This window comes from Ambystoma mexicanum, chromosome 7p, assembly GCF_040938575.1.
Source record: "Ambystoma mexicanum isolate Mex_15411 chromosome 7p, UKY_AmexF1_1, whole genome shotgun sequence".
Lineage (NCBI taxonomy): Eukaryota > Metazoa > Chordata > Amphibia > Caudata > Ambystomatidae > Ambystoma > Ambystoma mexicanum.
The window spans coordinates 805082068-805109871 of NC_090939.1; the positions used below are offsets into that span (position 1 = coordinate 805082068).

The 27804-nt window shown below is 42.7% G+C and overlaps 1 protein-coding gene across 1 annotated transcript in view; it reads right to left on the reverse strand.

Annotated features, from left to right (window-relative positions):
* IL18RAP (interleukin 18 receptor accessory protein) overlaps nucleotides 1-27804 on the reverse strand; it is a 644980-nt gene that overhangs the window by 285968 nt on the left and 331208 nt on the right. Inside the window, exons 4-5 of the mRNA XM_069636930.1 lie at nucleotides 16439-16616; nucleotides 16137-16314 (exon numbers count right to left, since the gene is read on the reverse strand). Of these exons, the coding sequence (XP_069493031.1) occupies nucleotides 16137-16314; nucleotides 16439-16616 (356 nt within the window). The remainder of the gene's footprint in view (nucleotides 1-16136; nucleotides 16315-16438; nucleotides 16617-27804) is intronic.

Below are 27804 nucleotides of genomic sequence, written 5' to 3' on the forward strand. Positions count from 1 at the left end.
TGGTTGCATAAACAGCAACACTTTTTAGTTTCAGTTGAAGGTATCCTGCAAGGGACTGTGGAGATGATCAGTGCCCCCTGGACATGGATCACAGCCACTGGCTTCCAGACGCATCCCTCACATGATCCCTGCAGGCAGTTGCCTCAGCCCATTCCAACACGATCCACTGCCCGTTCTGAAGGCCCTAATAGGCTGAATGTCTCCAAGTGACCAAGAATTAGTGACCCTTGAATTCAGACCCTTCACCTCCCGTGCTGCCAGTACCTTGGAATTGGCTGAGCAAATCATCATAAGCCTCACACCAAAACCATACACCAGTCCTGCCAGCATAGGCCCCGGCATGCCCCAGCTTGCTCAACAGCCCAATCCTTAGTCCCTGATTGGTTAGATCTGTTCCACTTACTGGATGAACCTATTACAAAGTTATGAGGACTTTCAGTCCTTCAGGCAGCCAGGTGAAAGGTGTTGGCATGCATGTCCCCACTTACTGTTTTTACCTGGTTCAACTTCCTAGCCCCTTACTAAAGCGGGCCAGCACCATCTCCTCACATGGCCTTTACTTCACTTCACAGCAGCCTTTCTTCACTCCTATCCTCTCCTCTCACTGTGCAACTGCAATTTGAACCTGAGTAATTGCTATTTTTAACACATGTAGTTTTATTTGTACTTTGTGCGATTGCATTTTTACAATCTGTAATTCCTTTTGACACTCTGTAATTGCATTTTTGTTGCCATGGGTAATTCAAATGTGACTCAGAATTTGACTCAGAAACTGCACATTGAGGGCAACCACCACACTCCTTATCATGCACTTCCACACTCCCATACTCTTACTCATTATCCTCTCTCTACCCTTCTCATGTGAAGTTTACACTTATCACAACATTATCCCCTCCCTCAACTCCTGGCTGTCTCCCGTTCTCCTTGCTTGCCCTTCCTGAAACTTAACACCACCCAAGAATGTGACCCCCTTTGCTTCTCTTACCACAGCTTAATCTAGCCCTCTTGCCTCTCCTCCATTAACTGCATCTTCCTCCTTTCTCCCTCTGTGTAACCACAGCACTCCGTCTTGTGTCCTATACATCCTGATCTCTTGGTAACAAGACTTCTTTCTATACTGCTCATTTTGCCACCCATGACACCCAGCATGTGCAAATGTATATCAGTGACACAGCCGCACTCTCCAACTTTCACTCTGACACTATCTTCTCCCAGTTCCCCAGATGGGTAGGTGTTAGGAGCTGTACTCTTCAACACGTGGAATCCAACTAGTTTCAATGGCTCATAGATTCAACCCACCCCAACAGATTCAACGGCTGGAATTGCTGTGTCAGTTCTGAAAAAAATGGATCAATGAACACTAATATCCTCATTTAAACATGGAAAGATAGTCAGTGTTCACAAATCATCTGCTCATTTCCATTTTCTTTCATAATTTCATGTATGTACATTTCAAACGTATCATGTCCATCCATGCAGCTGTACCACAGAGCACCCATGTCACATTCAACTCATGTTTCCAATTCAGTAACAATTGTTTTAACAATACTCCTCAATCAATATGTCCTTGTCAAAGGGGTATGAGAAAATAATCACACTATAATGTGTGAGGCTCTGCAAACCTGAGCTTTATAGATATTGCTATAGAACATGATGCTAGTTTTCTCTCTCAGAAAGTAAGCCATGCTAAACATGCCTTACCTTCCAAAGTTGAATGCTAAATGAGCATACTGCACATGTGTGTACTTTGCTGGACCTTCTCTACAGATGCACTGAGAGCTGCATAGGGATTTGGCAACATGGAAGTTAGAGAGTTAAATAAGCATTCTAGAAATTAATTCCAGCAGCCAGGCTTCCTTTAACACATCCAATAATCAAAATGTATTAACTGTGTACTCTCATGAACTTGTGGCAGAACGTTGGTTATATATAAAAAATACAAAAATAAAACTATGGGCCTCATTATATGTTTGCTGGTATCCCGCCAGTATTACCGGTGAGAGGGAAACTGTAATACTGTGTCTGCCACTTTGTCTACCGGAATTACCAGCAGATTCCAAGTGGAGCAAACACTGATAAATCCCCATCCCATGGAGTCCTACAGGACCCCATGGGGGATTTGCCGGGATTACTAGTACTGGCTTTACTGGCACAGTAATACCGGCAGTTTTTTGCCGGTAGAATGGTGGATATACCTCCAGATCAGATCTGGAGGTAAATCCACCGCCCTGCCAGCAAACTTGGAGTGAGCCGGTCAGTTAACGTGCTGGTATGAGGTCATACCAACACATTTTCGCCACACTGCCACACTCATAATGGGGCCCATGTTTAGTTTCATATTGTGGCATATGAGTAGATTCAGTTTAAACTGCCGAACCCCAATCTGGTGTAATTTCTTATCAATTAGTTCTCTGTGACCCTTGAAGCAGCACAGACATTTCTATGTTGAGTGTTTTCTTGGGATGCTCATCCACAACCTATTGTTGACCTGCCCAAGAAGCTCAATGCTCTTTGCTACAAAGGCTTCATACCTTCCGGGGAGAAAAGGAAATACTTCTTACAGGGGTAGTGTAAGGGCTGGTGGCTTCAAAGAGACCTCTGATACACAATGGGGACATCACACACGGAAGTCAATTACTAGAGTCCTTTTGATCACAGGCAGACAAGAGAGGAGGGACGTATATTGTAGCTAGGGAGAGAACAGGAACATCGGAGAAGCATCCATCCATCTTGAATATGCCCAGGCTACACTTTCTTCTGGAGATCCCCTGGCTCCAAGCAGACAAGGCACTCTGTGAGCTTACATCACCAGGAATAAAAGCAAGGAGTTTTCCTTCAAAGAAGGTATGTAGTGGAGCAATCTACAGTGGAAAAAATGATGCTATAAAAGGCTGAAACCCACACACCCCCTTTAATTGAATAATGTTTTAGTCATCTTGGAACATTTTGCTAGAACATTTCGAAGGCAATTGCAGATCCTCTCTCTACCCACTTCAGAAGATCTTTTAACTGACTTGCTGATGGAAATCCTTAGTGCTGCTCTGATAGGTGTGCAGTCAAAATATCAGAAAGAAAATGTCGAAAGACAAAAAAGTCGAAAATAAAGTCGGAAAAAAAAAGTCGAATAATTTATTTTTTTATTTATATTTATTTTTTGGCTCTCGTATGTAAAAAAAAAAGGCAAAACAAAAAAAGGGGGGGTTTGGGGAAACCCCCCCATTAAAAAAAAGTTATTAAAAAAAATGCGACTTTTTTTTTCCCCAACCTTTTTTTTTCGATATTTTGACTTTCGACCTTTTGTTTTGACTATGAACCGCTTGGATACTGGTCCCTGCAGGTATCCCTAGTGCTCTATCTAGCTTGGAAGGGAAGAAGGTAGACTTGCCTTTCCTCAGAGACCCAAGCATCAAAAAGAAGCGTTGGCTCTACCTGCAATTTGAAACCATTCCGAGCCAGTTTGATTGTTTTTAACCCATTTGAATCACTGCAAAGACCCAAAGGAGCTGCCTTTGAACCAGCCAAACCACACGTCAACTCCTCCAGAATTCTTTGCTGTTCTTTGTCAAACTGCAATGTATTATCTGAATCCAACAAACTAGCTGGCCACCAAAGTGGAACGCCTCAATGACACTACATCGAACCACATGGATCCCAACAACACCACTTGTCCCAAGCTTCTTGAGCCATTACCGCTTGTTGTATATCACCACGTTGCTGAATCTTGTCAAACTCACTGACTAACTAAAACCCAGCACAACCCATCTGGAAGTGCCCAGAAGACTGAATTGCTGGTATTGAGCTTCTGAAAAACGATAAGATATCTATACTGGCTCTGTCCCCCTATACTTTTTTAACAGGCCGTAGTGATGTTTCAGACACCAATTATACATTTAAAGAAACATTCTAGCACTTGAATTTTCTTCAAAAGCCATTTGCCTGCAGACCCCTGTTATTCATTAAGAAGAGTCCCCTTATCCATCAAAAGTCTACATTATCTGTGTACATCCTCACAGGGGTGGGCTGCTTGGGTTTTTAATATTTTGTTTGTCCTTTCAGTCTAATTAAAGTCTTATTCTTTTTAGAACCTTGAATAGACATGTATTTTCCTTTGGTACTTCGTCCATTATTGTTGTTTGCTTCCTTGCTGGCTCCAACTCTCTTCAAGAGTGTTGCCTTCCTTCGGCCCAAGCTACTGTGAAGAGGCAAATTTGTTATTCCATTTATGTGGTGCCTATTTTACCTGCCTATATCACCTTTATGATTGAAATCACAGTTGGGTGTGATGCGGGGCTGAGTAGAAGTTTAGAAACCACTAACTATCCCTGTGCTGGTGCAGAGCAGCAGTCATTTTGTCACACCAACATCTAGAATACTATCTTTAAATACAGTTGACCTGCAAGACAAATCAACACTGAATATTTCAGTCTAGAGCTAGGAGTATAGCTGAGGGGCAACAAATTCATCCTAAATCAGGACAATGCCATGCAACATGGGTTGGACCCAGTCCTTTGCTTCAAACCTTGAGTCTGGCATGATACACTATATAAATCAGCAATAATAATGTTAATAAGCCAAATGTATATTACACAATGTGTCAAGGAAGCATGACCTGCTAGTTTAGCCACAAACGCATAGGGGCCATTATAATTTCCCCAGTCTGGAAAAAATTAGGGTAACTCCGGCACCAGCATTTTTTCCAGACCGGGGAAACACATGTTTGCTTGTGGGGGCAGTGAACTAACGGTAGGCCTGAACTGCCGGGAGTTCAGGCCCCTACCAGCAAATGAATGTCTGAATCACTGGCACTGGTACTGCCTGTGCTGGTAATTCCAGTAATCCCATCCCATGGAGTCCCATGGGATCCAATGAATGAGACGTTTACGGCTTCTCCTCTGGCCATAATGGCCCAGTAATACAGAGATATCGGGCGGTGGAAACGGTAAGGCAGTTTTGCCGATATTCCGCCGGAAATTATTGGCAGGATAACAGCAAAATTGTAATGAGGGTCACAGTATGACCACACTGGTTAGGTTTGTATGTAAAGAGGATTTGTGACTGCCACCTTGAACTTTAATTGATCTTTTTTTTTTTTTGCGGATCCCTCTCATCACCCATACAGCCCACAGGTGTGTGGGACTGCTAAAATCTGGCAGCGTAGGATTACAGAGAAAATGGCATGGGAATTTGTAAAATATTTAACATAAAATGCTTATATCAACACAATGTGTCACATTCACGATGATAACTTGTATTCACTACTTCGGGATTACTGAAATATAACTAATAAAGTTGGCACTTTTTCCAGAATTAGTAGGCCACGCTTCATTCATGCTGTGCATAATTAAAATGTGGTTTGTGTAATATTCACTGTTGTGTTTTCATTGTTTTTGTCTAGCTGGCCAAATCTATTTAAAGACAATATTATTTGCATTGGATCAATGACAGTATGGTGTGACACTGAAATGTTGAGTATGTAGTTATGGTGTAATATAATAGTGGTTTCTGAGTTGGTTGAATTAATTGAATTTAATAAGTCTGTTCCATGGTACCATTGTATGGACAAAGCATTGCTCCGATCACCATCTTTTCTGGACTGGCGGTAGCCACCATTCCAATCTCCATTATGGGCCCAGGTCTCGTTCTTGGATTATACTGCTCTGCTGCACATATTCAGTTAGGGAGAGGCAATCCCAGTATTCTCTGTGGATGAGAAGAGAGACTGGAGGGTGCTACCCCAGTAAGCTCAACCGCTTGCAGGCCACCGTCCACTTATCTGCCAGGCTATTGTTGTTAGCTCTCTGGCTGTAAAGATAATGCACACCATGGAAGCACTTATGTTAGACTGCATATCCTTAGGAAAGGAATCACCCCCTTGTCAGGCCAGTATATAAACCAAGCAGGCTTTCTGCCTCATTGTGGTTGCATTGCATAATTGTTGCGTTGACTTGGTCTCAAAGACTTTATGTCTATTACTAAAAGTATTTATAGTGGTTTCTATCCACAATAGGACATTCAGTCACTAAGAGATTTTGGAAGTCAAGAGAGAAATGAACAAAGAGCATATTAAATCTGATAATTCTGAATACCCTGCTTGACTACAAAATGATTCTCAATTATAGAAAGTTTTGACAGAACATGTGACCATTGGGTTGATCCTGCTTGACCCCAGAACTCAAAAAGTGTGTCCATTGCAACACCAAGTTAAGTGATGGATGATCGCAAAGCAGGCTACAATCCAAAGAGTTCAGGGTGTCTCTGGACAACTCTGAATCAGACAGTAGCCTAATGTATTTGAGTCGTGTAATGGAGCATTGGTTTCTAAATTCTGAATTAATTGCTGCCTAAGTGTTTGCTTCCAGACTATCCCTGAAAAGGGTACTGCTTCCATATTCTTTCTTTGCAGCAATCATGTCCAAAGCAATTATGGCCAGCCGTTATGGCCAGCAGGAACTCCAAAAGGATGAAACGATATCATACAAATGTGTTTGAGGAGGAATAACTGTGCACTGCACACCTTAGTGGAGCAATATCTCAAGGACAAACAGAACGCAGACATTACAAAGCCTGGTGTATTCAAAGAACATTGAAGAACTAGTGTATTCCACCAGGAAATGTAATTATTGCAGACCTCCTACTTGCAGAACGATTGTTCAGAGAAAAAGAAGATAAACAATTGTGAGACAGTTCTAAATTTGAGGTGATAACCAGATAAGGTTGAGTTTGTAAAATGAAGACTGTTCTTGACTCATCTTGATTTCTCTGTTAGATCTAAAACATAGCATACAAACCAACCAAAACATAGATTTTCTCGAGTTAAACGGGCAGTGAGCTCTTTCTCAAAGATCTTTAGAAGGAATGTAACATCAACTGTAGATCATTGATTAGAAATATTGTGGCATTGCTTGAAGTATTTAAGATGAGTATCTTTGCAAATGCAGTGCAGCACAAATGTTCTGGATGTATATGCATACACAGATGTGGTTTTGTCTTGAAGAGACACAAACAGCAATTTGGAGAGTAGTTCTGAAATTGCTACACGTTTTAGCAAGGCATTGGGCCTCATTCCGAGTCCGGCGCTAATGGAAAAACGATGGCGGTAAAGTAATACTGCCATCCTTTTCCGCCGTGGACTATTCCGACCCATCACACCGTAATTACCGCCGCCGTAAAGTACGACGGCGTAAATAGCTGACCAGTGTCGCGCGCCCAAGACACCACGTCGGAAATAACACTAAGGCGTTAACCAGTGCTGATCCCAAGTAAAGCGGACACGGTAAAAACGGGATCCACAAGGGTGCAAAGTACCTTAACGCCATGGCGTAAATACCGGCATCGCAGAGAAGGTGTTAACAACCCTGAACAGTGCCAGAAAGAGGAACAGGTGCACCCAATCAGCACAGGTGGAGTCCATAGAGTCAGGCACAGCACAAAAGGAGCACACCCACACACCACACCCCCTCCCACACCAAGATGATACCAATTCTCGCAGCATTCATGGAGCTGGAAGCCCTGCTTGCAAGGCAGCAACTACGACAACATCAACACCAGCAACCACAGCCCCCACCACAGAGGATACACAGGAGGAGAAGGAGGCAGAGACAGGCCCAGCATGCCCTACCGGTGCAGCCACCATTACCACGCCGTCAGCCCCCAATTCCACGCATCAGACCCACCCCCTTCAACCTCACACCAGAGCAGATACACACCCTGTACCGGCTTGACCGAGCACCATAACCACCATAGTGGCCCTGATACATAACGACATAGTGAGCCTAATAGAAATCAGCACTGCCATCCCCCCTCTACTAAAGGTAGTGTCTGTGCTCCACTTCCTTGCCACAGGGACCTACCAGCATACAGTGGGGCACATGCATGGCATTTCACAGCCCATATTTTCCCGGATGCTCAACCAAGTGCTCGATGCCCTCCTCAAGCACAGAAGGGACTACATATGCCTCCCCCGGACTCCCCAGGAGACATATGATACCAAAGCTGCCTTCCATGCACTTGCAGGCATGCCAAATTGCATAGGTGCCATCGACTGCACCCACGTAGAATTGGTGGTTCCCCATGCCATGGAGGTGCCGTATCGCAACCGCAAGCAATATCACTCCATCAACGTCCAGATGGTGTGTAATGCCAGTAAAGCCATCACACAATGCAATGCCCGATACCCCGGATCAACTGATGACTCCTTGGTCCTGCGCAACTCTACACTACCACGCTACATGGAGCGACATGCTGAACGACGTACCTGGCTGCTTGGTGAGTAACCGGAATGGGCCATGGCAGTCCATTGGGGCTGTGATAGGCTGTCAGCATACTCCACCCGGGTGGTAAAGGGTGGGGTAGAGAGATGCATAAGGGTGGGACAGTCAACACCATTGTACGATGTAATGGGGTGACTGTATCCTGGGACATGTGTGCATGGCCAGTGAACACCTGCTGCAATGTCAGATTAGCACAGTTCTCCACCATGATTGCACGAACACTTACCTTCATTCCACTCTCATGCAGGTGATGCTGGCTACCCATTGAAGCCGTGGCTCATGACCCCGGTCCGCAACCCACAAAACAGGCACCAGGAGGACTACAATAGATCTCATACCCGTACACGGGTGGTGATAGAGCAGACCTTCGGCCTTTTGAAGGCACGATTTTGTTGCCTCAGCCGGTCAGGTGGGGCCCTCATCTACAGCCACGAGAAGGTGGCCAAGATCACCATGGCATGTGCAATGCTGCACAACATGTGCATCCATCGGAACGTGCCACTGCCCCCTGACGTGGGTCTGCTACCACCAGATGAGGAGGAGGAGGAGGAAGGAATGGCAGGACAGCATCACGGGGCCGATGCACAGGAGGGACGTCACGTGCGACAAGCATTGATTGACCAATATTTCTGAGTCACAAGTCAGCTGAGGGGGTGAGGATGACAGGACATTGGGCACTGGGTGTGGGGATACATGTACTACATGCACTGTGAGACATTAAAAGACACATGCACAATGATCAATGTCCACTCTGTTTTCCAGGATACACCAAACTGTGTATTGTATAATCATGTGAAAACTTGTACAAATAATCCTCCACCCTCACCCCCCTCACACTCCCCCAACAACAGCCCCACAATGGTCCCATCAATACTACATAGGCCACATGTGTGTGGCTTCATAGTCAATGGGCACTCCCCGAGCCTGGGGAATCATTTTCGCATTGTGCGTTGTGACCTGCGGACCGGGCTGGTCTGCGTGGAGGAGCACTGGGAGGGTGGTTCCTCCTGCTGGGGCTGAGGTCTGGGGGTTGCTGCCTCCAGGGCATCAGCAATCCTGCCGAGCACCTCACAGAGCCGGTTTGTGGATGTAGTGATGACCTCGCCCAGAGCCTGCAGGTCATTGTGATGCACCAACCCTGAATCCCGGTTGTCCCGGAGAAACACCTCAATCATGGTCGTGAGGTTCTGGGAGTGCACAGCTTCTGCGGCCGATGTGGGGGATGTGGTTGGCAGGCTCGGTATTGGGCCTGCAGGCCTCTCAGGTGTTTCGGCAGGGGAAGTGCGCTGATGTGAGACAGGTGTTACCCCTCCGGCTGTGAGACCTGGGCCATCACTCGACCCGGAGTCGCTGTGTGCAACCTGGCTGTACGATGGTGACTCAGGGCTGTAGACATTGGTCTCCTCCACGTTGACCACGGAATAGGATGTGGGGCTGTCTGGCACACTAAGGAGGCACATGGCAGCATTCTCCCCTGACATGCTGGATTCCTCAGGGTGCAGCGTGGGGCATGTTTCCGGCGGAACTGCAGCCATGTCCAGGTGCGCGGGTGGGGGTTGTGTACCCTCCATGGGGGTTGCTGGAGCAGGTGGTGTAGTATGGGCCTTATGTCTGCCAGCAGGTATGCGCTGTACCCTGCCCCTGTCCCGGGAGGTACTTGGCCGGGAGCCTTCCTGCTCCTCACTTTCATGACCGCTACCTGTGGGGGGCAAGAGAGAGACAGCATGATCAATGATCTGGGGGTCATCATGACTTCAAGCCTATGGTAACACATTGGGAGAGCAGCGTCTTGGTGATATTTTGGTCGGTGAGTGAACTTGGCTTGGATGGTAAAAGCATACTGTTGGCGGGGTCAATCATGTTGGCGGAGTACTGTGGTAAGTGACATTGACCAGCTTTCTGTGTGGCATGGCCAATATGGGTGTCAGCCTTGCACCTGACATCATCCTGGGTCCCACTTGTTACGACATGGTTGCAGGGGGGGGGCTACAAAGCAAACATGATGTGACTCTTTGGCCGGCCCTTTGCGGTGAATTACATTAGGGATGCATGTACTGTTTGGACTCATGACACTCACCTGCATCAGCGGATGAGGGATCACCGCAATCCATTTCGCCCACACCTTCAATGGCTTCTGTGCCCATCATCTCCGCGCATGTTTCCTCCCAGGGCATCATTTTAATGGGTGAGCCTGGGCCTCCTCCTGTCTCCAGGGCCTGCTGACGGTTTGCTGACATGATGGCCCGCACCCTGAGACGGAGGTCATCCCAGCGTTTGCGGCAATGCGTTGTGCTGCAGGGGGTGTTCCCAACGGCGCTCACCCTCTGTGCGACCAACTCCCATATCTCCTTCTTTCTGAGGATGGTGGGCCTACGCATGTCGCTGCAGAATACGATATCTGCATGTTCATGCAGAGTGTCGACCAGGACCTGTAACTCATCCTGGGTGAATTTTTCTTTTCGGATGCGCGCAGCGCCCTTTTTCAGAGCTTTAGGCATGATGATGTTCTCTGTTGTATATTTGGTCGATCTGAGTCCTGTATGGAGTCCTGTATGTCCTGTATGGAGAGGATTGCAATGGATTGTGATTTTAAATATGGCCGCCATGATGCTTCCCGTTCCTGTGCGATGACGTTATTTCCGTTTCCGGTATTTAACGGTGGCCGTAATTTACGGTAAGCGTAAATTACGGTCTCCGCTAATTACGGATTCCATCGAAGGCGATGGTGTTAAATACGTCTAGGTTTATGGCGGTAAGGGGTTTGACAGGACCTTTTGCGCTATGCCGCAAGGGAGTTTACCGCCATGGCAGAATACTCGTGCACGCGAAGTCGGAATATGGTGGAAATAGCGCCTTCCAACCACATCGTACATGGTATTTACGCCATGGCGGTAATTACTGTTACTTACCGCCGGACTCGGAATGAGGCCCATTGTAAGGCAAGCGAAGCATGTTGCCAATTGAAATATTGCAGAGCCGTGTTGTTGCTTTCCTTTGTAGCTACATAGCCACTCGCATATGCATATTATATTTAACAGTGACAAAACAGATGATTGCAGTCTTTGATCTTGTCCTGACAAGTGTTGCCACTTTCTTAGCAGAATATAATTATATTTGGATACTAATCAGAAGTAGCAGAATAACCTTCTATCCACCCGCTTCCTCCACTAACACCATGTCACCCACCAGATATCCAGCATTAAGATGCAGGCACAGGTAGTCTGAGAAGATGGGGAAAAGTAGTAAACATAAATCAGGGCCCCAGCATACTCTCACGCTGCCTTTAAGAATGTGGCAACTCAAACCGTTTTCCCTGATGCAGGATGGGCTACTCTCCCAACTCGTGGCCTGGAGGCCTATTGAACACCCTCTGCCACCACTTTTCTGAAGGTAAGCCCCCGGGGCGAATATGGGGACTGATCGTGATGTGCACTGGGCGCCTGCCTGAAATCTTTTTCTTCTGCTCAACATCGCCACGTTTCACTTAAAACAAAAGAATATTTCAACCAGTGTTTATTATTCTGCTGCGCACTGCCGCATTGCAGGAATGGTGTTTAGAACACCACCTTCCTTCACATACCAGGCCTCCTACATCGGCCTCCTACATCTTGGCCGATGTCATTTCCTGCAATGCTGGTGTGCTTGGCTCTGCGCCTTCACGACTGGGATTGGTCCCTCCGTCAGTGTTTATGACCAATCAGGCAAACCGGCAGATGTATGCCGGCCGGCCTCCAAGGCCCACGGTCTAGGTCCTTCTGTGTCTGTCTGGGCCTGGCTTGTCTGGTTGGGCACCCTTTATTGCCCTCGATCTCCAACTGAGCACATCCCTGCTAAATCATCCAGATTCTGGATTGATGAGACCTCCCACGCCTGGCCTGAATGCATGGCACACCTGCGCTCGTCCCTGTGAGTAGCCAACACATCTTCAATAGCATCACCGGGACTTTGATATCTGCAGTGTTGTAGTGTGCTCTGCCTGAAAATCGAATTTAGGAATTTTACACCCCAGCCACTGTTGTAACATGTGTTTTAGTGTGTTCTGCCTGAAAATCGAACGTAGGCGTTTTACATCTGCAGCCTTTTTCTGTACCTGGTTGTGCAGAGTGTGCCTCCCCCTTCACCCCCTCTCATACCACCTCTCCTCTCCTTCTTTATGTCTCTTGCACTTATTTTTGTTGTGTGCGTCTCACCCCTCACACACCCTCCCCTCTCTCCTTCTTCATGTTGAGCTATGGCAGTTTGTAACGGCCGTCGGGCATGTTCAATATTCCTGTCATATGTTGTAACAGTACTGTATTCCTCCTGTATTATGTTGTACCTCTAAACGCATTGCATTTGCCCTTTCAGAATATTCCAATGCTTAGTAAGAATGTTAATCCATGTAACCTTTTACCTTCCCTGTGTGGAGCGCTTTGAAACGATTGTTCAAGTGTATAGGCGCTTTATAAATGACCAATAAAAAATTAAATAAATAAAGGGTATTTTCCTCAACCATTACTTAACGATTCAGAAATGCAAAGTGGGTTGTCTGACCCTAGGATGAGAACCATCCCCTCCCCTGGAGACCTTACCCTCGTCCTGTCACCATCAACACTCTAACTGTGGGTAAGGGAGCTATGTCCAAATCCTGCTCCTTTCACTTGTCACCACACTCCTGCAGCCCCTTTTCAACAAACAGACATGAGGAGCACTCTCCTCAACTGCTCCTTTACATGAAACAATATCACACATGACTTAAAACTGCAAATATCATACTGTTTTTTTGAAGAAAATGATTTTCAGATGGTCAGTACTAAGTAAGGCATTACTTTCTGGTATTTCTGTGTGAGAAACAATATATCTGCGAAGTGGGGAAGCGTGGTTGGGATTGACTTTTGTGAGCATCACAATACATGTAAATGTAAATGGCAACCTCAAGAGAATTGTTTTATTTGGATCTGTGATTTCTGCTCTATGGCTTTAAAGTAGAAGGCTATTAGAAACAGGATATGTTAGCCCTCTTCTTTCACTAACTCCTTGCCGCCTGCCACATTCTATTGAAGCCTTTTAGCACCTTAATGTCCTAACTGCGTGGACATACCTCTTATGTCATTGACATCTACCGCTGGCATGGCTTCTTGGCACTGTAATCTTGTACAGAAGTGGATTTGCTGCACAGATTAGTTGTCAGGTAGTCTTGAATCTTGAGTATGGCTGTATTGTGTATTGGATATGGATTGTCTGTATGCAATGATGTTCAGCAGTAAGGTTAAGTCAGACTCGTCCACCAGCTTCTTGCTGTGACTAAATTATGTTGAAATAGTGTGTGAGGAACATAGCGTGTGCAGTGACTAGTGTGATGTGTTAAAGGTCTCTGTTCTTATATTCATCACATCCTTATAATTGGTAGTGCTATTCATTAACAGAGACTCGCCTGGCTACAGGTGTGAGAGTTGGATACAACTTGCTGTAGGTAAGTCTCCAGGTTGTGTCTGGGATAGATCCTCCAAAAATGTGCTTTCTCAGGTCACTGTATATTTTTTCTGTGAATTAGAGTGTGAAGTGGCAGGTGCAGACCCTGCAGGTATAAAGAGTTCATTATAACCAGAGTTACCCAATGTTAATGTACAGGACAGCTATAAAATATTGTGTACATTATCTACACACACAAGAGTGTTCCATTTGAGACTAGGAAAAATCAGGGAATGATAACATGTGATGAGTGGACTGAGGGTCTCTAGCAACGCAATGCTCAAAACACAAAACTAATCCACAAATAGAAAGTGATGACCATTTACTATCCCTGTGCCAGCCTTATTTTTAGTTCCTTGTTGTGGTAATTCCATTATTGACACTTTTTTCTGACAGAAACAGAATTACCACCAATTTTATACCCCCACCATATTTTGAGATTGACATTAAATTGGAGGATTTATGTGGTAGATCCTCCAGTTAAACCTCAAAAATCGCAAGATTACGCCCTCCGTTCATCTGCCAAATCCCCAATGGAGTCCCATGAACACAAAATTAAAACCTCATTCTGCCACTCGTAATCTGTTGGCAAATCCATTGCAGCAAGTGATATGATAGGTTCTTTATAACGCGCTTAATACCCAGAGGTTTCCAAGCGCGGACCCTGGAATCGAACCTGTGTCGTCTTGTTTCCAAGACAAGTATGTTGCCGCTGAACTATCCACCCATTCTGGCGGTATTTCCACCAAATTATATCAGAAATACTTCCAAACTCAGAACAAGGTTCGCTATGTGCTCTAGTGCCCTCACCCATCGAAGGTAGCTTTCATTTAATGCTGAGTGACCAGGGTCCTATAGGATGATTAACCATGATACTCCCTACTTCTGAACCCAGATGTGATTATTTTTTTTCCAGTTCTGGCAACAGTGAGCCCCACCCCCTCAAACCTTACCTCCTAGATAAATGTCTCAGAATTGCTGCCACCATGGTTAGTGGAACCTCTGCCAAGAATTGCATACATGATATGGCGAGTTAGCCTCTTCTCCTGCTCCTGAAGGGATATTTGCAACTCGCAGCACAAATCTCTTGGCTATAACGAGTGTGTTCAGCTGGAGTTGCCAAAAAAATAGGTATCAAATCACAGCAAAGGATAGGGTTTTAGGTTGCTCCTGTAGGATGCAAAGTTACTGAGCTCGCTGCATGGCCATGAATTAATTATTAAGGGTATTGCTTACCTTTTATGTCCACATAACCTATTCCATTTTGTTGATCTAGGACAGTTTCTCCTAATGTAAATAAATCCTAGTCATGAACATGCTGGATTTATGTTCTCAAGAGTACTGAGCTTGTTGGAAAGATAGTAATATGACCCTGCTTTCTTGACATTCCATTTTGAAAAATACACTCCAACCCAGACCATTCACTCATGTCCGCTCCTGATTCTTCATGTCCCCAAACTCAACGGCTCTTGAAGTGTCAGTCAATCTTTTTCTGCACTTTCTGCTCAAGAATGCAACAATCATTTAATTCCACCTTCAATTTCATCATCTGCCTTTCCGCCCACACGTTAAAACCTTGTTCGCTCTTGTCTATTTAGTCTATAACCACTCTCTCTGATACTTTGACTAAACTTCTAAAACCTCCTGGAGACTGTGTGTTTTATAATTTACTATCGGGATCATCTGGAGTTGGGTGGAGTGGTAAACATTCAGCAGTAACGCTTTTACCACCGCATTACTGCTCCACCCAATCTTGAGTTGGTCAGAAAGTAGGTTTAAATCCATCTTTTTGCTGGCGGTAAACATCTCCCCTCTCCACTGATTTTCGGTGCTATTAGTGTGGTGCTAATTGCACCAGCTCTAATAGAGCCAAGAAACTCCCATTGGGTTCAATGGTAATGGGGTTTTACCTCCCCACCACAACTCAGGATGTGGCACAAATTGTGCCGGACTGAGTTTCTGTAACATTTAAAGCACTGGGCTGTATCCCGGTGCATTTACCAACAGGATACAAAATAAACTCCTTATAGAGCCCTATAGCACTACCTAATATACTGTTTAAGAAAATTCTATAGTGTAGGTTAGGAATCTTGTATCTGACAAAGGCTGATTCCGCTAGGTAGCTTTGGTGAAGGATGGGTTATTTTGAAGTCTATATATCTGCCATTACCTCCATGGTGCTCCCGATATAAAGAAGACACTGAGGCATTTGCCAGTCAAACAAACAACTCCACCTATCAGCCCGACCACACACCAGAAACATGCATAAGGATTCATTTTAGGTTAGAATTAAATCAGTGAAGACCCCATAACTCACTGGATTGTTAAAAAAAAGTCATAAAAAGTGGTTGAAATATTTGAAAGGAGGCCAAAACAGAAAGGGAAGTGCATGCCTGGAATCAATATGTTACTTACCAATAACTCTTAGCGAAATTAAAGCTCTCACCAACCACTGCTGGCTTGTATTGGTAAATTGGGTGTAGTCACAGGTATAAATGCCAGAATCCCTTTCATAGATGACGTGCCAGATGATCTGATTATTCTCAAGCAGCAAACTGAATCTATTTTTATCTTTGACCACCACACGTCCTCCCTAGTAAATAAAAGAGTGACAATAAAGAAACTAAGTTTACAGCCAAAATTGCAGGTTTATTATGATGCACATATCACCTAATATAGTTAATTATTTCTGTGTTCATGCACGTTGATGTTGTTACCTTATACCATGTCACGGGAGACCTGTGCAGCAGCACATTGGAGCAGCTCAGTGTAGGACACGATAGGGAATCCCCAGTTGAAACAATTACATCTTTATTACTCTCTCCATAGCTTGAACAGTTTGCATCCTTTTTTGCCTGAACATCAAGAATGATTCTGAGACAAAGGTGTTCCTTTCTGAATGGTATTGAAGAAAGAAAAACAGATACTTAAACATGCAATGAAGTGCACTAGTGTGATATGCATATTGCCACCCTATATCTCTGCAGCAACAATATGGCCCTTTGCTAACATGTGTGGACATCAAGACTGGTAACACCCCACCCCCCAAACGAGGCAGTAAACTGAAAGATATACAATACATGACATCTGCAGTGGCATGCAATCAGATCTAGCTTAAACCCCGTTCCGGTCAATGGACACATCCCTTGCAGCAGATTTAACCCCTGCACCCTGACTGAAAAAACCCTGAATTTAACACATTGGTTGGTTAACCCTGCTTTTGAATTTAGCCACACTAGGATTGAACTGAGTTGGTTAACACAGCTTTTGAATTTAGCCGCACTAGAATTGGACTGAGTTGGTTAGCTCTGCTTTTGAATTCAGCTACATTAGAATTGAACTGAGTTGCTTAATGCTGCTTTTGAAGTTAGCCATAATAGATTTGTAGCATCCGCTTTTGGGTTTAGACACACTAAAAGGGCAACCCAGTGCTTTTGAATTAAGCCAACCTAGAATTGTTACCTGCTGATTTTGAATTTAGCCACACAAGACCTGAGTTAGGTAACGCTGCCTCTGAATGCAACCACACTAGATTTGAACCGATTGGTAAACACTACTTTTGAATTTAGCAACACTAGAATTGTTTTAATTTAGTTAATGCTGCTTTTGAATTAAGCCACACTAGAACTGTAACCTGATAGTATAGAATTTAGCCACACTAGAATGGAATGTATTCATGCAATGCTTCTTTTAATTTAGCCACAATAGAAGTGTACTGAGTTGGTTAATGATGCTTTTGAATTTAGACACACTAGAATTGTACCCCACTGCTTTTGAATTTAGCCACACTAGAATTTCAACCCCCTGAATTCAAAGTTAGCCACACTAGAACTCGAACCTGCTTGTTTTCAATTTAACCACAATAGAATTGTACTTAGTTATTTAACGCTGCTTCTGAATTCAGCTGAACTAGAATTGAACTGAGTTGGTTAACACTGCTTTTGATTCTAGCCACAATAGAATGGTATCATGCTGCTTTTGAATTTAGCCACAGTAGAATTGCAACCCACTGCTTTTGAATTTAGCCACAGTAGAATTGCAACCCACTGCTTTTGAATTTAGCCAAACCAGAATTGTACCAAGTTAGTTAACGCTACTTCTGAATTCAGCCGCACTAGGATTCAAGCATGCTGCTTTTGAATTTAGCCGCAATCGAATTTTAACTGGCTGTTTTTTAATCTTACCACACTACAGTTATACTGAGTTAGTTAACACTGCTTTTGAATTCAGCTGTACCAGCATTTCAACCCGCTGCTTTTGAATTTACCCACACTAGAATTGTTCTGAGTTAGATAAAGCTGCTTCTGAATTCAGCCACAGTAGAGTTGTGACCTGTTCCTTTTAATTTTGAATTGTAACCTACTGCTATTGAATTTATCCACCCTAGAATTCTACTGAGTTAGTTAATGCTGTTTCTGAATTCAGCCACAATAGATTTGTAACCCACTGCTTTTGTGTTTAGACACACTAGTAGTGCAACCCGGTGCTTTTGAATTGCATCCACCCTTGGATTGTAACCTGCTGCTTTTGAATTTAGTTACACTAGAATTGTGCTGAGTTAGGTAACAATGCCTCTAAATTCAGCTGCAGTATATTTGAACTGAGTTGGTTAACCATACTTTTGAATTTAGCCACACTAGTATTGTACTGAGCTAGTTAACACTGCTTTTGAATTTAGCCACACTAGAATAGCACTTATTTCTTCAATGAAACCTCTGAATTTAGCCTCACTAGAATTGTAACCCGCTGCTTTTGAATGTAGTCACACTAGAATAGCAATCTGCTGCTTTTGAATTTAGCCACACTAGAATTGCACTGAGTTAGGTAAAACTGCTTCAAAATTCAGCCGCACTAGAATTGAACTGAGGTGGTTAACATTGTTTTTGAATTTAGCCACAACAGAATTGCATAATGCGTCTTTTGAGTTTAGCCACTCTTGAACTGCAACTCACTGCTTTTGAATTCAGCCACACTAGAATTATAACCTGCTGCTTTTTAATTTAGCCACACTAGCGATGTGCTGAGTTAGTTAATGCTGCTTCTGAATTAAGTTTCACCTGGATTTCAACCTGCTGCTTTTGAATTTAGCCACAGTAGAATTATAACCTGCTGTTTTTGAGCTTAGCCACACTAGAATTGCAAACCTCTGCTTTTGAATTTAGCCACACTAGAATTATAAACTACTGCTTTTTAATTTAGCCACACCCGAACTTTAACCGAAGTTAGTTAACAGTGCTTCTAAATTGAGCCGCACTAGGATTGAAACATGGATTTTGAATTTAGCCACACTAGAATTTTAACCTGCTGTGTTTTAATCTTACCATATAACAATTATACTTAGCTAGTTAATAATGCTTTTGAATCAAGCTGTACTAGCATTGCAACCTGCTGCTTTTGAATTCAGCCACAGTAGAATTGTACTGAGTTAGTTAACACTACTTCTGAATTTATCCGCACTAAAGTTGAGACCTGTTCCTTTTGAATTTAGCCACACTAGAATGTACTGAGTTAGTTAACGCTGCTTCTGAAATCAGGTGCACTAGGATTGCAACCTGTTGATTTTGAAATACTCCACTGCTTTTCAATTTAGCCACACTAGAATTTTACTGCGGTGTTTAATGCTGCATTTGAGTTTTGCCACACTAGGGTTGTAACCTGCTGCTATTGAATGTACCCACACTAGAATTCTACTGAGTTATTTAACACTGCTTCTGAATTCAGCTGCACTAGAATTAAACTGAGTTGGTTAACACTGCCTTTGAATTTAGCCACAGTAGAATTGTATAATGCTTCTTTTGAGTTTAGCAACACTAGAACTGCTACTCACTGCTTTTGAATTCAGCCACACTAGAATTACAACCTGCTGCTTTTTAATTTAACCATGCTATAATTGTACTGAGTTAGTTAATGCTGCTTCTGAATTAAATTGCACCTGGATTGCAACCCGCTGCTTTTGAATTTAGCCACATTAAAATTATAACCTGATGTTTTTGAATTTAGCTGCACTAGAATTGCAAACCTATGCTTTTGAATTGAGCCACATTAGAATTGTAAACTGCTGCTTTTTAATTTAGCCACAACAGAATTTTAACCTGAGTTAGTTAACGCTGCTTCTGAATTCAGCCGCACTAGGATTGAAACCTGCTGGTTTCGAATTTAGCCACAGTAGAATTTTAACCTGCTGCTTTTTAATCTTATAACATAACAATTATACTTAGCTAGTTAATAATGCTTTTTAATCCATCTGTACTAGCATTGCAACCCGCTGCTTTTGAATTCAGCCACAGTAGAATTGTAATGAGTTAGTTAACACTGCTTCTGAATTTATCCGCACTAAAGTTGAGACCCGTTCCTTTTGAATTTAGCCTGACTAGAATTTTACTGCGTTGTTTAATACTGCTTTTGAATTTAGCCACACTAGAGTTGTAACCCACTGCATTTGTGTTTAGCCGCACTAGAGTTGTAACCTGCTGCTATTGAATTTAGCCACACTAGAATTGAACTGAATTGGTTAATGCTGCTTTTGAATTTGGCCACACTAGAATTGAAGGAGTATTTTAACGCTGTTTTTGATTTTAGCCACACTAAAATGGAACTGAGTTGTTTAATGCTGCTTTTGAATTTAGCCACACTAGATGTGTAACCCACTGCTTTTGCATTTAGCCTCACTAGAATTGAACTGAGTTGGTTAATCCTGCTTTTGAATGTAGCCTCACTACAATTACAGCCCACTCCTTTTTAATTTAGCCACACTAGAATTGTACTGAATTGGATAACTCTGCTTCTGAATTCAGCTGCAATAGAATTGCAACACATTGCTTTTGAATGTAGCCACACCAGAGTTGCAATGAGTTAGTTAATGTTGTTTCTAAATTCAAATTGCAGCCTGCTTGTTATGAATGTACCCACACAAGAATTGAACTGATTTTGTTAACACCGCTTTTGAATGTTTCCACACTAGAATTGTAACCCGCTGCTTTTGAATTTAGCCACACTAGCATTGAAACCCGCTGCTTTTGAATTTAGCCACACTAGAATTTGAACTTGCTTCTTTTAAATTCATCTACAGTTGAATTGCAACCCGCTGCTTTTGAATTTATTCACACTAGAATTGTATTGAGCTAGTTAACACTGCTTTTGAATTTAGCCACACTAGACTTGCAACACGCTGCTTTTGAAATTAGCCCCACTAGAATTTCAACCCGCTGCTTTTGAATTTAGCCACCCTAGAATTGTAACTTCCTACTTTTTAATTTGACTGCAATACAATTATACTTAGTTAATGCTGCTTCTGAATTTATATAATATTCAAAAAGAAGATATATTAACAGGTGTCTATACCACAACAATCTGATCAAGGCTAATGGTCCATAAAGTTTCCATATTAAAACATATTTTTATTTAATTTTAACAATCTTAAAAATGATCATATTATATAAAACTCAATGTCAAACGTGATATGTAAAACAGATAAGACATAGGGCCTCATTACACGGTAGGCGGTAACCATGGCGCTATGAGCGCCATGGTTGCCGCCGGTATTTTACCGTGTCCGCCTTGGTGGATGGCGGAATTACCGCCCTACTCCAAGGTGAGCGCGGGCGGTAATTCCCCATTCACAAAGGCACTTCACCATTCCCATTTTTGCCCCCATAGGGCATAATGGGAATGGGGAAGGAGCTAATTATAGTACCGCAAATTGTGGTACCGTAATTAGCACTGAATTCCCTTTGTGGCACCCTACTTTAACGGCTGGTAAAACCAGCCGTTAAGGTCGGGTCCCGCAAAGGGAACTCGTAGTAAGGCGGTAAGGGTTTACCGGTACCGGTGCCCTTACTGGTACCGGTAAACCCTTACCGCCTACCGTGTAATGAGGCCCATACACTTTACAGAGCACAAGAAAAACACATACTGTGTGTTGATTTTCAATAATTGTGACACTTCTTTGTGCAAACTTTCACACTGGACTATTTAGTCATATTCTAAGATGTTAGAAGTGTATTTTCCAAACCCAACTTGTACAAGTTTCTGCCCTTAAAACACAGACAAATGTAGGACATTCATCAGGGGTAAAATTGCTTGTGTTGAGATGGTGATAAAAGTTTTCCTTTCCTATCACTCTCTTTTTGCCACTTCTTTAAGCAATGGTGAACCCTGTAGGTAAAGACAACACTGTTACCAAATTATTTCTTACATTTCTTATCTTATTATTAGATTTCAAAAAGGCACCCCGATCCAAATACGGTTCTCAGTATGTTTCTAACTTATATACCTCTTAGATTGTGGTATTTAATTCCACAGTCTTGTACCAATGAATTGGTAAAAATAGGAGTGATTTCCTATTCAATTAGGGAAGATCCCTCCAACCTCCTATTTGTTCTGCAAACAGCAAAAACACAGAAAAAGACTATCTAAAATCTGTTTAGACCTGTATAGAATAGTTCCTATTTCTATAACTAAGTCCTCTTACCTACAGATGAAGTGGGTAGGTTCTACTCATGTATTTTCCATATAGATGGATCATGTGACAGAGGCTCTGCGTAATTCTACAAAATATATATGGAAAATACATGGGTAGAACCCATCCGCTTCATCTATAGGTAAGAGGATTTAGTTATAGAAATAAGAACTATTCTATACAGGTCTAATCAACATAACAAATGATAACATAACATGGCCCATTTAATTGGCATTTGTTTGACCACACACATTGCCAGACCAAACATATGACCACAGTATATGGTGACAATGTGATCAATTGGGCACCAATTATGCATATGCATGACTACTAGTACACATTGGTAAACATCTATTTAATAACTCATCTAAATACTGTAAACAACATAACCTTGACTGCTACTATTGTAACTGCCATATAAAAGTGAATACCTTACTCAAGTGATAGTCCAGTTTGGTAGCAATATGGCTGCCTCTGAGTCCATTGAGTAGCTTAACACACATTTTGAGTTTTCACCAAGGCATTACTGCCTTCCTGCATCTATGATTCACATGGTCTTGTGATTAAGTGCCTTGCCTCTCACCATTATGACCTCGGTTCGAAGCCTAACAGCGGCATTGTGCACACCAAGGCAACCATGCACAGAAATGTTATTTGTCGCGTCTAGAAACACTTGTGTGCAGGTGCATTATGAATGACTTATCAGATTCTATCTTATATCATATCATAATGATGTTAACTTGCTCTGCAAAGTGACCCTGTCATCCTTGACTTGTTTTGCGTTCAACACTCCTGTGACTTCTTTTGATAATAACAATTGTATATGAACTTTTAGTTACATCTTTGATGCCTATATCAGAACATGTTGTCATTTTCATCCACTCTGATCATTCCTAGAACTGTTGACACTACTATGATCATGTCCCTGCACATGTAATCAGCATTCTCATTGCTCACAGAGCCAGCTCCTTCACATGTGACTTAACAAAGTGCCTCTACATCTGATCAACAGTGATGTCACCATGATGTGCTCATTCCTTAGTGATCCATTTATGGTGTAGAGGTGTTACCATTGCTCCTGCCACAGTAAGGATAGCTCTTTTTTGTATGATCAGTATCACCCTTCCTTTTGCTACAGGTCCTAAAGACTGCAGCGTTTACCAGGGTTATGAAGCTAATTTGTAGATCCATTCAGAATTATGCTGCAACCTACATGGATGACATCAAAGCCAATTTAGTTTGATTTGGGGCTCGCAGGAAAATGTGCGTGTAGGCTCGGGTACAAATCAGGATCTGTATTGCGTTGAATAGCCGCGGCTATGAATGATGCTTGATGGGTTTGTGTCAGTTACATTGTTTGTCATTGATTGTTGTTACTTTTGTATTTGTGTAGGGCTTAGTGATAGGCTGTGCTGAAAATATGTCAGCCATATTAGTAGTTTTATTGGTATATAGTCCTCTTTCTTTTGCTGTTTCTTTTGGAAAGTATAAAAGCCACCATTTTCTGCAGTTGTGTCCTTTTGATTCCTGAACTATGCACATGCACATGGCACATGGCAGGAGTGTGGCTGATGTGAAATTAAGTCTTACTGTGTATTTACAGATTTCAGGGTTTATTTGCAGTGTTGTGTGTGTTAGTTGTAGTGACCACTGCTATCCGATAGTGTTCATTATTATTTTATTCAGTTGCTGTGTTTGAGTGTGAAGTATTTTTTACTGTAATTTTTAAGTTTGAAAAATGTGGTCATGTAGCTTTTGTATTTGTCATTAAGGCTGATGGTTTCTTTGATTATACCTCTTGTACTTCTAATGTATTTTGAGCTATGCATTACTTGTAGGTCTTTCATGTGTTTGGGGGGTAATTCAATTGGTCGTGTTGTGCAAGTTAATTTTTGTAATGTGCTTATTTTAGTTTTTTCATGTAGCTGCATTGTTATCATCATCACAGTGGATTTGCACTAGATGTTGTACAGTTAACTCCCGTGAAAGGTCAACCTATGTTCAAAACATAGTGGTACTGTCAGAGATGGGAGCAGCACATCTGTAGACTGTTCATGAAAAGCCTCCTTTGTGACCTTTCTAGCATTTTGGATGATTCTTTAAATGCAGTGGTTCAGGTATTTTAAGACTCTGGCTGCTGGTGGCAGCACCTTCAATGTGTGGAGGTTGATTTTGTACAACCACTGCTCACAGCTCCAGTGATGAGAGAAGTTGGTAAAAGAGGAGTCTGTGCATTTGATACCGCTGTTGACATTGTTGGATTATTGGATGGAGGTGCTGCAGGTTGTGCCGATCTCTGTCTATGTAAGGAATGGGACCCATGCATTTTCTTTTATGATGGATTAATCATTACTGATGTTCCTAGACTTTTTCAATGGAAAATTAGCATGTCCACGGCGTAGAGTTTTATTGTAGAAGGTGAAGAGTACCATGGCACACATCCATAATGTGAATGGACAGCTTTCGAGAAACACTTCCTATACCACTGTCACATACCAGCTCCCCTAACACACTTATAAATTGTGTGGCGCAGGGTGGGGGCGACGCAGAAGTCGATCTTCTGCTACCTATGCTGCTAAATCAGGCAGGCTGCAAAACCATGGTGGAAAGATGTTGAAACCCCCTTCCAAGAAGCATGCTTTAAATTAGCAGATAGACACATAAATTCCAATATTAATTGGATTGGTAGTCAACACAAAATTTTCATAGCAGCGTTGCTCCTCAGTAAATCTGGATGAATACATTGGGCCAAACCCTGAATCACCCACATTTTCACTATATAAAATGTGGGTTCAGACAAACTTTTAAGAGATTCGGGAGACATATTGTTTGCATCAAGTTCATGCAATTCATGTTAATGAAATGTTGCTGTAAAGATTGTATTGACAAAGTCTGAACCTTTCATGCCAGTGCATAATCAAAGCAAGCTAAGTATAAAGTCAATCAAATTGGCTGGAAATTCGGAACCTTTCCTCAGGGACATCATTTCACCAAAATGCCTGGGGTAGCGGAAGTGACATCACACAACCCTTTACCCCTGGTGACAACATAGGAAGTGATGTCATTTGATCCCACCCCGAAGTGATATCGCGGGATGCGATGGAACGCGACATTTCACCCGTTGACAAAACAGGAAGTGCTACAGCATAGCATTGTACACTACAAAAAATATGGTTACGATATCACTATAATGTGATGTACATTTCATACTAGAATGGATCGCCATAAGTATTGTTAAGATCAGTGTGTATAGGCCCATATTACCAAATTACTGTGAATGCAAGCACCATGACCAAATGATAATGATGTGTTGTTATATGGCACTTACGCTTAAGGGCTTTATATAGAAAAAATATACACCCAATCTCACCCAACCTGTGTTGGTACTCATGTATCGACCTCAGAAGGATAAAAGGCTGAGTTGAGGCGTTTAAGAACAGACTAAATCAGTGACTCACCCCCTGAAGTGTGCCTGAAATAAACCTTTAATGAGTCTATCAATTATTGTATAGAATTCCAGAAAGACACATTATTTGGTATTCCTAATCTTTCTTATTTAGGGTGAGTGCTGAAAGTGTTAGACTTGTGGCCCTCATGTTCTTATTTTTCTTCTTTTTTTAAGGGGCCTGAACAAGAACGCTAGCCACTCCAGAACTAAAAAGCCACATGGTGCTGGCCACAGCCCATGAGCTTGCATTACAAAAAAAAAACAAGTTTTTAAAAAAAATCTTTTTTTTCTTTTTTTTTCTAGAGGTCGCAAGGGTGACCACAGATGTCGCAAGGGAGACCTCGGAGGTCGCAGTTGCGATCTCTGGCAACCCCTAAATGACGTCTCTGCCTTTCCTGCCAAGGATGTTCAAAGTGAAATGTCTAAAGGACTAATGCCTCACAACTTAATGTTTCTTAAATAAAGAAACAAAAATCAACTCTTTATTTACAGCTGACGAAAATGGGTAATAACACCTGCTGCCAAATACATAATTCAAATATGAAATGTGCAGGGGAAGCATTTATTCCTTATTTGCATTACTTTGAGTATGTGCAGGTCACCTTATTCCCAAAGATGCACAGCGCATTTCCAGGCGGATGTGCTGCATTGCAGATGCTGTACTGGCCAGCTACTTTGCATATATTAGTGTCGCGAGCATGCATGTCACTGTGAATATAACATAGAAAAAAGTATTTTTATACCTGTTTGAGGGACAGTGATGCAGGAGGGACGTCAGCAGACCATGCCACTGCTTTTCAATACTTCGAAAACAAATGATAATAACGGTTCAGAAAATACCCTGTCATGCATTGGGAGTCCCCTGCACATTCTCCATAGAGGTACAGGGGAATATGTTTGTTTTCTGCACATTGTTCTGTGCATCCTGTTTCTGCTTTCAGTATGGACATTAACACGTGCTGAAGCGCCTCCATGTTTGTTTGCAAAGGGGATGAACAAGGGAAGCTGAACGTCCATAGCTATGATGCAAGAACTTTGTGAACACGGTGCATCTTTTTTGGGTGCAAGTGGCGAGACGCACCAGTGCAACCACACAGGTAGTAGAAGCTGACAGGGCAGATTATGTGGTGTACCTCATTATTTATTTATTTAGCATTTTAAAGCGCTCACACAGCTCGTGGGCATTGAGGCACTGTTACAGGAATTGTTTGTTTTTTAGTTGCATAATTGTTTTTGTCTTAGTTGCATATTTATAATGCGCTTAAACACCCAGAGGTTTCTAAGCCTGGACAGGGGGATAGAACCTGTGTTGCTTTGTGTTGTCTTGCTTCCAAGGTGCGCACGTTGCTGCTGGGCTATCCTCTGGGACATTTATGACATTTAAACAAAACTATTAGTCATGCATCTAACTTTGTACCTCTACCATTCACTTCCACATTAACTTAGGGTTAATTATATGACTTGACCTGTAGGTAATACATCTCCCTTCAAGGCTAAGAAAGATCTGAGTGTCATCAATGTATAGTTGGGGATCCATATTGTGCTGCTAGGGGACTCAGGTACGATGTGGAAAAGGACAGGGAGAGGGCAGTTGGCTAAACTCTGTGGCATCCAGCAGCACCTGAAGGACTGGTGGTAAAACATTGTGGATCTCACCTTGCCAGTGGTCTTCTACTGTTTTATACTTTTTTCTCTGTGTTGATGCTTGACTGTATTTCCCACTCAGATCCTCCCATACCTATCTCTTCTTTGTCTTTCTTGAGAATATCCTTCCCAACCCCCTATGCCCCATCTTCTGTGGATCTTACTCCTGGGTTACCTACCTGCCTTTTCACCTCCTTCCTCTGCAGGCAGGAGTTACATTAACAAACAGCAAGACGAAAGAAATATTAAAACAACCACTTTTACTTATCTTTCTTTCAGCTAAAGTGAAACGTTCGAGTGAACTGGCTCCGATATAATATATGTGCTATTATGAACTCGCTCTAACTCTGTTGAGAAATGGCATCCCTCCTTTGACAGCCATGACTTTTAGTGCATGAGTTAATTTCTGATTGGAAAAAATAGGATCCCCAAATGCACAATGCAGGAGTTACCTGTACATGTCTTCAGTATCTGAATGTTGTCGGTAAATATCGATTTTGTTTCTGTGAGAACAACACCCTAGGCTTGAATTC